The following is an 11,429-nucleotide window of genomic DNA, read 5'->3' on the forward strand; positions in this document are numbered from 1 at the left end:
GAAAATGTTACTTACCTGGACATATTTTTAATATTATTAGTACTTTAGTTTGGTGTAAGCTCCAGGTTAGTGACAGAGCTACCAGATATCTTTCAGTCCCTATTCATCAAAGGTTTTTCTTTCCACCTCTTAGTACACTGTCTTATGTCTTGCCTTTACATGATATCCTACCTCTGTCTTTTCCATGCCTCTACTCATTATTTCTCCATGTGGCAGCCCGTTGGAAGCCGGTTAAATAATAGATGAATGGCAGAGGGATTGGTACACCCTGTTAGGTTTTAGCACTGAGCCACACACACCTTCAAAGAACAAGGGGGTGGATTTTAGCTCAGTTTTTGAGTTCAGTTTTTGAGCCCTTTTTAAGTTAGACATTCATAACCCTTTCTTTTTATGTGTGTTAGATGTGGTTCCATTTTGTTGATGTAAATTAAATGCTCTTTACCTTCGCCCTTCGCAGCTATTTCAGCAGGGGGTTAATATTGATGCAATACCAGGCTCAATACACCAGTAGGAATAATTTATAGAAGTCGTAGTCTTAGTCCGAGTCTTAGTGCCTCATGAAAGAAAATGCTCATATCTGGATAAGACATACACATATGTGGACGTTGATTATTCGCTGCCAGATTGCACAAAGTCTGGCACTTGTGGTTCTGTGTGCATTTCTGTATCATTGTGTGTGTTGACATCTTAGCAGATGGTAGATCACATGATTGAAGGCTTGTCCAAGCAGGGTTATCGGCTCTCTGTCAGTGTTTTCTTCACTCCCATTTTTCCCAGGTGCCTCAGTGCTCGTGTTTGTCTTGTTAGTCTTGGGAATCACTGCTCGTTATTAAGACGTATTAAATATAGGCAGTAGTATTGCCTGAAACCCCCAACATCTCATGGATGTCTGCTTTGTTTAAGGCTGAGTGTGTAGCTGTGAAATGAGAGTTCAACACTAATTTTCTTCTTCACTGATGCCAGCAGCTGTCAGCGTGTGTTTATGATGCTATTATTTGGTTAGCCTCTCCAATTAAAACACACTGGCAATACGACTGTCGTTTTGCTTATATATATATATATATACATATATATATATATATATATATATATATATATATATATATATATATATATATATATATATATATATATATAAAAAAAACAATTTTACATTATTACATACAGTATTTATATAAGTTTAATTTATTATTATTTATTTATTTATTTTTTATCTTAGCTCAAAACCAAAATGATATTTCAGGGTTTCCGCAGGGTTTTAAAAAGTATTAAAAAGTGATAAATGAAAATGGCCAAATTTAAGGCCATTAAAAGTGTTAAATTCACTGTCAGAGGTATTATTTTTTTTTAAATTGGTATTATTTTTTACCTTTTACATTTTAATCAGTCTATTTTATTGTCATTCACAAAGTGAAATAAATGTGAAACATCTGGTCAACATCAATGAGTCTATAAATCTGTTCTGTATAGTGTTCTATAGTTCAAAATCTGTATTAATGTTAAAAGATCCGTGATTAACACTTAATGTTGTCACAATCTGAAGGTAGTGAAAAAGGTATTAAATTGGTATTACGGTAAATTTAACATAAGGATTGCTGTATAAACCCTGTATTTACATTTTTCAGTATCACAGTATGACACTGACACTTGTGAATTGATTTAATGTTTGATGTTTTGAACAAGTAATTTATTTGTGAAGTTAGATAAAAAAAAAACATTCTTTGCAGCATTGTTTTCCTTTTTCTTTATTTCCATTTAGAAACTGATTGTTTGTGCCATGTTGGTTATGTAAAAGGTAATTGCCAGCTCGAGGTATTAGCCGGCAGGTGAAATCATGCGTGTGTCTGCCAGGACAGCCACAAGTTAACTTCCACCACTGCGTCCAGTACCTGGTGGGTGGCTTTAAACTGCCTAATCCCTTCTGCAGGAGATTATCTTGTGTGAGACGGATTAGGACTAGTGTGTGTTCATGTCTAAATGTGTACAGTATGCTTGTGTTTGTGGGTGTCTGTGTGCTGTACAGTAGGTTGACACTGTCTGGCAGCCAGTCTTGGCCTGTAAGTGGTGTGTAAATAATTCCTTGTTCTTTCTTACTATAGCCAAAGACCTCAACATGCCACCACAGCTGGGCAACATCCCACAGGCCTGACTGATTATCCTGAGTCCACCACTTTGATTGGCTTTCTTTGCCTAATATCCCTTGCTATCCCAACAGAATGAAGAATTGGATAAGAAGTATGCTGGTCTTTTGGAAAAAAAATGGACTTCAGTCATCAGATTACAAAAGAAGGTTTGTGAGATTTTTTTTTTTCCCTCTTCAAAGAATGCTTGTGGGGGATTATAGTCTTGTGAATGGATCATGACATTAATGCCAAAATCCCTATTGATGCTAAAAAAGAAGCAGCATCAAACCAACTAAAATTGTGCAATCTACATCTTTATACAAAGATGACCTTAATTTTCTGTTAACAGGCTTCCTTTTCATTATTATTTAGGTATGTATTTATCTAGAGTGTATTAACCTCTAAGACTGTAAACTTTCGATAGGTAATGGAACTTGAATCCAAACTGAATGAGGCTAAAGAGGAGATCACTCTGGGTGGGCCTGTAAGTCAGAAGCGAGACCCCAAAGAATGGATCCCACGCCCACCAGAAAGGTACGCGCTGAGCGGTCACCGAAGTCCAGTTACACGTGTCATCTTCCATCCAGTCTTCAGTGTCATGGTATCGGCGTCTGAGGATGCAACAATAAAGGTCAGTAGAAAGTAACATACTCGGTATGTTTGTGTTGGAAATGGCATTTGAGTTGTGTTTGAGGATTTTCAAATTCAAGCCATGCAGTGAAGTGGGAGTTAGCAGGTTGTTTAGGTTGTTTAATTAAAGGCTGCTGCAGATAATATCACAAAGGTTTTACTTATGGTTATGAACGTCAATGGGAAATCACTGTCTAAGGCCTTAATGAAGTCTCAAATGATTGTGGTTATCCTTTGTACATGATCCCTAAATCCTGATCTAATATGCACATCTTTTGATATTTGACAACTAGGCATGGGACGATATGAAAATTTCATATCACGATATTAGTGGACAAAAATATCACGATTACGATATTATCACGATATTAGCGTGTCGCTTATAAAATTCTTAAAATGCAAGGAAAAACACTAACCGTGGATCCACTGGTTCCTTCAGAACATTTATTCTCAAATCATTCTCAACACAGTGACACTTGAGGTAGAGAACAAATAGTGTACTGTAAATGTTATGCATTACAAAGTGTAAACTATAGTACCGGTACCGGTACTTATTTGAACTTTCTTTTTTTGTAAGAAAATACTTCCCTGAGAGTCGAAAGAAATAAGTGACAAATAGAAATAAAGTGACAAAGTAGAGCCAAATGCACACTGATTGTATTACTCTCTGAAACTTTAACAGTGGCTGGCTGCCTGCTACTTAGTACGGCTCTCTGGAAAAATAATAAAATAAAGGCACTGCTCTGTAGTATACAAAACAAAAGCTGCATGGCCAACACAAAGATTGAGTGAAAATAAAGTGCCACAGTAGTCAAATGCACACGGATTGTACTACTCTCTGAAAAAATATTAAATAAATAATAATAATAAATAATATTAATAAAATACATGAAAAAAATAACACTGGCTTCTACCTGGCTGGTAGCCTTGTGTGACCAAAAAAAAAAAAAATAATGGCGATAATTACAGTACCCCACGATAACGTTATCGCGGCCGTTTTTTATCGTGATATACGATAATATCGTATATCGCCCCATGCCTATTGACAACCCGTTCTACATAAGCACATATGTGTTTTTCTGAGGTGTTGTCAGTTTGCTTAGATCTATCCCTTGGAGTTTGAGATATTTTAGTTTTCTTAGAGTAATAACAACAACCATGCTTACCATCTGATAGATATATTTGGGTTTAATGTATTAGTCAGTGTCCTTCACTTTTCAAACATTATGATAAGCAGACCATTTTATAATCAACTTAATTTGTGTTACCTAATAGCTAAGAGTATCTTATAGCATCACTGGTGTCACACTGTTGCTTACTTATTTTGGATATATGCCATGGTTGCAAATATTGAAACATTTGTATAATTTAGGAGTTTCACCATATACGCCTTAAGATGTATAAAGTGTAGATCAAGGTAACCAAAATATACTGTGTGGCTTTACAGTCAAACCAGTTTCCTTTTGTTTTTTTCACACATCTTCCCCATGTGAGCTTAAAATGATTCAGGCTTGAAATAGACTGCGGCCTTTTCAGTTTTGTTCAGCCTGGTAGCAGCTCTGCCACACAAAGCTTCTGCTTTCTTTTATGTCTCTCCCTTCAGCCTCCCCTCTGCTGCTCCCCTTTAAATGTGCTGTGGATTACACAAGCATATCTCTAGGTTTCATCTGTGTATCCTTACATTCCACATATAAACACTATCATTTATCTCTAGGTTATTTTTACAGCAGCATCTCTCTATTGTGTCTCCACACAATGCTAATACTCTGCTGAGCTGTCTGTTATGTATGCATTATTCATGAGAAAATAATAGATACTTGTACGTTTCCTTTTGGCTACACCCACTCAGCAGGGATCCCTCTTCATGTTTTGGCATAGTCTTCCTATTCCAATACGTCCTCTCAGTATTCTGCCTCATTTATCTTCCACTTAAAGCATTAGCTGTCCCAACATGACTACACACCATCAGCTACCCATCCCTCAGGAGTAGTCAGGCTGTAGGTTCAAAATTTTTTAATTCAGCTTTCCTTCTCATCATTTTCTGGTCGTCTCTCTCAAGCCTGACTCCCCCAGTGTCCTACTTTTCTTCCCAGAGACTGTTCAAACTTTCAAATTTTTAAGCAGTCAACGTTGTACTGTTGTTTACACACAAGCACAGAGAGACTTGCCAGCTTTCATTGTGGATCATTGTTGTCACTTAGTCTGCCTAGCCTGATAATCAGACTTAAGTGTCTCTTAATGTGCTCTCAGAGAGCCTGGAGCAGCTAAGCTCTGCTCAGCTTATTGGGAAGACAAAAGAGGAGCCATAATGTCTAAGTTTGCTCCCTCTAAAGATATCAAAACTTTGGAGACCTTTTTAAGTAACATCTTCATTTTTATTTTAAACAAGGGCTGAGAATTTCACTGTGTTTACTTCATAAATGACACGCACAGAGATGTTATGTTGGTCTTTTAAATCATAAAGATTGAAGAAACAAACAGAAAAAATGTGCTTACATAAGTACACTTGCAGTATTGAGTTTGACACGCTTCGGGGATTTTTAGTGCTTCAGATCCTGCTGATGAATAAAGTAATGGGTGCTGACTGATAAAGCTGGCACACATGCACATACCCCCCTGCACCTTTTACCTCAAGACCATCTGTAGCTTCCTATGGAGCAGGGTCAAAATCACTACAAGGATGGGGGAGGAGAAGATGGTGGGGTTTCCTGTCACAGTCTGCCTGAAATCCCCTCACCCCAAGAGCGGTACCAAGAAGGATTTATCCCTCTGTGACAAACCGTCTGTCGCCTCAAAAGCCACAGACAGAACAGCTTTCTCAGGCTTGACAATCAGGCTTACAACTATTCTGTCCACATTGTGTCTGCACTCCCACTGGCAGTGCCACAGTCAGCGAATTAAACTGTATGCTGACTTTCTTCATGCTCAAGTGTAACCTTCTATTAACATCAGCAGTTTATTTCATCCTAAATTCTGTATTTCAAAGTTTGTGCTAAGTCTTCACAATAGAAGCTATGTTGAATTATATTTAAATCATGTCATTGTTTGTTTTTAATAATTATAGGACTAGGGGTGGGTATTGGGAAGGACCTCACGATACGATATGCATCACGATACTTGAGCCACGATACGATACACATTGCGATATCCCGATTATTATATTCTACATAGTTCACCGAAAAATTTAAAAATGCATTACACATCTTAAAATCCAAGTTGTATATATGTACATCAGATGATAGTGATGGATCTTAAAATCCGAGTTGCACGTTCATCAGATTATAGTGACAATTCATGGGACAAACTGAGTCAAAACAATGTTTTATTATAACTATACAAGCTAAAGTTACAACATATTTGTATATGTTTTTCATATTATTTACATCATATGAAATTAACATTAAATTTAGTATGAGGTTGCTTTAATTATGTGGCAAATGATAATAAACACAAGAAAGATGGGTACTAAAACCAAGGACAGGCACAGTGATCAGTCAGTATAGATATAAATCCATAAATAAATAAACCTCTGTCCATTATTTTTCATTTTTTAAGGACAGGCAATTGTGTTATATAAAAAATAAATTATAAAATGAAATAAAACGTGAAATAAAACCTGAGCTCAGTGCAGGGCCCTCCCAGGAGCACTGGGTGATATAATGGGAAAAAAATCGGGGATAAAAAATATATAAAAAAAAAAAAATCGATATTCAAATTTTGAATATCGATATTGAATCAGCTGGAAAAGTATCGCGATATATTGACATATCGATATTTTTGCCCACCCCTATATAGGACTTTAGTGTGATTTTGCCCTCTCATGTTTCTGCTGCACCACTTAGCATAGACTAATGTGACTGATATCTTGTCAGGGGATTTAGAACTAGCAGTGTAGTTTGATATAAGCACAAAATCTGTCTTGGTGATTGACTGTTTTGCTGTGCTTGTTGGCATTATTTGTTTGTGTCCTGAAAGTTAATACCAGACTACGCTGTGTTTTTTAGGTGTGGGACTATGAAACGGGAGACTTTGAACGCACACTGAAAGGGCACACAGATTCAGTGCAGGACATCTCATTTGACCAAACTGGCAAACTGCTGGCATCATGCTCTGCAGATATGACTATCAAACTGTGGGATTTCCAAGGCTTTGAGTGTATCAGGACCATGCATGGTAAGAAGATGCAACCGCCTCTGTCTTCAGCTGTCTGTGAGACCAAACTCTGTTGTGGTTTCCAGGTCATTGCTGTCTGAATGTTATCTAACTGTACACACTACACAGGTGGTACATGTGGCATTGATGTTTGTTGTCACATCCAGTGGAGTTCCAGATCACTGCCCGATATGCCAATATTCATAATGTTTGCAGCTTTAACAGGCACAGTCTTGATCACCCATATCTCTGGATTTGAACACGGACGCAAAGGTTCAAACAGATCCACTGCCTGAGATTAGTTAGTCATTTTATTGCCAGTTAATATCAGGTTTTGTCTGAGTGTTTTTTTTTTTTTTTTTTATATTATTATTATATTGACTGATTTAAATTTTCTTTACCATCACTAAAGCGGTTCATAAGAACACTTGACCTTTTTGCCAAGTAAATTATGCCATAGTTGCTTATATCGATCTTAAGGTCCTAATGGTGTCTGGATCTTAGACCAGTAGGACCACAGCATTGTCTAATTTCTACCAGAAGTGTACAATAATGTCTGACTTTAAAGCAGTATATTATGCTTGCTTGGTAAACAGACAAACAAATTGTGCTGATTGTCTTTTGCTGTAAAAGAGGATGTGAGCTGATGGCACACTTCCTCCAACAGATGGACTGTATTGTCTGTATTTAGATTGCTTTGCACAGATAAAATTGAGCACTGCTCCGTTCATCTTTTCCTTTTTTTCTTTTTAACCCTCTCCACCCTTTTTTTTACATCTGAATAAAAAATTGAATAAATAGATATAACTTCAGGCTAACTGCTGAAGTAGATTAGTGCTGTTTTGAGCCACAGTTTAATTATCCTCTTTAGGACTAGATAGCACTTTTCTCAGTAGCTGCCACCTATTATTACACCCTGGTGGCATGTGAGTCCACACACACACACACACACACACACACACACACACACACACACACACACACACACACACACACACACACAGTTAAGCTGGCCTTTTAGAGCATGCTTGCTGTACTCTTCATCTGTTTAGGAGATTAAATATGGTCTGGTGTCTGGGTAATTAGGGATCTTTTATTCTCCATAGAAAAATATAAGCCTTGGCAAATTGACTGCCTAGCTAGTCATTCAGTTGTCTAATTATGTGTTTGCTTTTTTTGCAGGACATGACCACAATGTTTCATCTGTAGCCATCATGCCCAATGGAGATCACATTGTTTCTGCCTCAAGGGACAAAACCATGAAAATGTGGGAAGTGGCAACTGGGTAGGCAAAACCCCCTGAAATCATTCCTAAAACCATAATAGTGTTACTTAACCATCACATACTTTTTAACATCATCATTATTTTTTGTCCTCTAGTTATTGTGTGAAGACCTTTACAGGCCACAGGGAGTGGGTTCGTATGGTGCGGCCCAACCAGGATGGCACATTACTTGCCAGCTGTTCCAATGACCAGACGGTTCGCGTGTGGGTAGTGGCCACCAAAGAATGCAAGGCTGAACTGCGAGAGCATGAACATGTGGTGGAGTGCGTCGCCTGGGCTCCAGAGAGCGCCCATCCCACTATCCTCGACGCCACAGGTTCTGAGGTAAGGGAGATCATTTCAGTCCAAGTTTTCCATTTAGTGAATTTTCACTGTGTCATCTGCCTTAGTATTAAATCTTAGCATTACATCTGTTATATTTCAGTCAGTGGGGAGATAATGAGACACTGTATGTATGTTTGTGTATATGTATATATATGGATGTATGGATGGATGTGTATATATATATATATATATAATATAATATGTATATGTGTGTATATGGTTTGGACTTCCCCATTTGTTTGAATGAGAAGGTGTGTCCAAACCTTTGGTCTGTACTGTACATGTATGTTTATTTGTTTATTAGGATCCCCATTAGCTACTACCTAAGTAGCAGCTAATCTTCCTGGGGTCCATACACATAAAAAGAAAATACAATACATAATATACAATACACGATATACAAAGGTTTTACTGAGCAGTGTAAAAAATGAAATACATGATTGCAATTTATTCTATAAAAAATGATTATAAATAATTAATGTAATGCATTCTACAGTATTAAATTACAAAGAACACATGATCATAATCCACTCTACAAAATCAAATACAACAAAAGAAAAAATAACACTCCAGTCATGTAGTAAATGACAACAAGTGTTTCTTTATAGCATATTTAAATGTGTCATAATATGTCATCAGTTTCTGGCAAAAAATGCTGAAAGAGCCAATGGGTTTCCTCGAGTAAAACCAAACTTAATGAGGTAAACTCCTGTTCACAAAGTTGGTGCCACGATGTCCTCTAACAGTGAAAAGTTCTTTCGCTATCAAATAATCTTGGGTTGGTTGGTTCTTTCTCCACATACTTATCGGTGTCACTGGATCTCGTACGTCACAGCTCAGACTGACAGCCATGTGAACCTCCCATCTTGAAATAAATAAGCATATGGATTAAGCATATGGTATAAAGTCAGCACAGCTCCCTCCAAATGCCTTGTGATCTCCAGTGTGTGTGTGCAGTTGTAGCCTTGTCATGCTTCATTGTAGACACTTCATTAGCATGCAGCGTTCTGACACTTTTTTCTGACACTTTATCCCTGACTAGAGCAAGAAGAGTGGTAAACCAGGTCCCTTCCTGCTGTCTGGCTCCAGAGACAAAACCATCAAGATGTGGGATGTCAGCATTGGCATGTGCCTTATGACACTGGTGAGGATGACCTCATATTGACAGTTAACATGCAAACATTTTTATAATCGTTTTCATGACATAAAGGTTGTTTAGATGGAGAATGTGTAAAAGTGCATGAATAAAAGTAAATGGATTACACCTACATCAGCAGCATCTGTTTGTCTCAAAGGTTGGACATGACAACTGGGTTCGTGGGATCCTCTTCCACCCTGGAGGAAAGTTTATTGTGACCTGTGCAGATGACAAAACCTTAAGGATCTGGGATTACAAAAATAAACGCTGCATGAAAACCCTGTGTGCCCACGAACACTTTGTTACCTCTCTGGGTAAGCAGTACACCCCCTGACGTCTGTGCGTGTGTGATTTTCTGACTTCTTGTACCCTCAAGATGCTACAAGAATGCTTTTCAGTGATTGTAAAGTAGCTTGTACATCAGCATCCTGAGGCTTGCTACCAGTTGGGGATTAGTAGGTAGACAGATACCCCAGGATTTTCCCACCTCCCCCCTCCTCATACAAGTACAAACCACTCCCCATACAAGTGGTTTTCTCAGTATATCAAGGCTTGGGAATTCTCTTTTGGTCCTCTTGAGCCAACCTTTCCTTGGCAAGGCTCTTGAAACACAGCTCTCCTAAATCCTGCTCCAGCCATTGCTGTAAGCTATTGTTGTGATGAATTCTGCTGCGATTACATAAAAACAGACCGCCTTTGTTTGAAATGATTTAGGAAAAACTTGTTTTTTCACCTCCTATGAGTGTTGGCAGACCTGTAAGACAATATTGAGAGCTTGTCTCTGGGCTCCATTTCCCCTTCCAAATCAGTAGCGAGAAACATTTCATTTCATATTTAGGTTGGTTTATAGGTAAGGCTGGGTGTCATCCGCATAGCAGTGGATATTATTGTGTCTACAGAAGATATGAGCAAAGGGTAATGAGTAGTGTTGTCCCGATTGATCGGGCCCGATCACAGCATTTTCAAAAAATCGTATCGGCCAAAAAAGTATCGGGACATACCTAGTTTTTAATATATATTAAATCGTTTTATATATAGTTGCATTTAACGTCGCTTCCGGTCGGCGGCCGGCGTCACTTCCGGCCGACGAAGTAAGCGAAGCTAACATGGTTTACATGTTTGAATTGTGAAATTTTATATCTGTTCATGTTGCATTAAGCTGCTGCTATTGATTTCATGTCATTCAGAATGTTGCACTAAGGTTAAGCCAAAAAGTATTTTAATTTTCTTGTGTTTGTGAGTTTGACTGGATGTCATTCCACTACCTCTTTTGAAGTTAAATGTATTTATTTTTGTTATTGCACTATTCTGCACTTTTTGTTTTAGTTTACAATTTCATGTTTTTACATTTTGTGGCACTAGTGCTGGTAAGCTTTGTTGAAATATTTGTCCATGTTGTTCTCCAATGGACGATAAAAGAAACTTGGGATAATTTAGTTTTAGTCCTTTTTTTTTATTTATTTTTTTATTCATTGCCAAAATGTATCTGATCGGGAAAAAGTATCGGAAATGTATCAGGAGCCAAAAAAAGGGATCGGATCGGGAAAAATAGGGATCAGCAGATACTCAAACTCAAGTGATCGGATCGGGAGCTAAAAAATCCTGATCGGGACAACCCTAGTAATGAGTAAATAACTAGAAGGGGCCTCAGGAGTGAGCCCTGGGGAACACCACTGTTTACAAGAGAGGGGCATAGCTCTTTATTTCATAAATATGGGCCACAGCATATGCTCATTTTTAAGTCTTTTAAACTTTCATAGTTGAATTATTCTGATCA

At 37.8% G+C, this 11,429-nt stretch overlaps 1 protein-coding gene across 3 annotated transcripts in view; it reads left to right on the forward strand.

Annotated features, from left to right (window-relative positions):
* Positions 1 to 11,429, forward strand: part of LOC133441723 (lissencephaly-1 homolog) — a 41,027-nt gene that overhangs the window by 26,193 nt on the left and 3,405 nt on the right. For all 3 annotated transcript variants that reach the window (XM_061719303.1, XM_061719304.1, XM_061719305.1), the window contains exons 4-10: positions 2,216 to 2,290; positions 2,548 to 2,754; positions 6,758 to 6,926; positions 8,088 to 8,190; positions 8,286 to 8,514; positions 9,557 to 9,658; positions 9,810 to 9,966. In XM_061719303.1, coding sequence (XP_061575287.1) covers positions 2,216 to 2,290; positions 2,548 to 2,754; positions 6,758 to 6,926; positions 8,088 to 8,190; positions 8,286 to 8,514; positions 9,557 to 9,658; positions 9,810 to 9,966 — 1,042 coding nt within the window. The remainder of the gene's footprint in view (positions 1 to 2,215; positions 2,291 to 2,547; positions 2,755 to 6,757; positions 6,927 to 8,087; positions 8,191 to 8,285; positions 8,515 to 9,556; positions 9,659 to 9,809; positions 9,967 to 11,429) is intronic.

The sequence above is a fragment of the Cololabis saira genome, chromosome 4 (genome assembly GCF_033807715.1).
Source record: "Cololabis saira isolate AMF1-May2022 chromosome 4, fColSai1.1, whole genome shotgun sequence".
Classification (NCBI taxonomy): domain Eukaryota; kingdom Metazoa; phylum Chordata; class Actinopteri; order Beloniformes; family Belonidae; genus Cololabis; species Cololabis saira.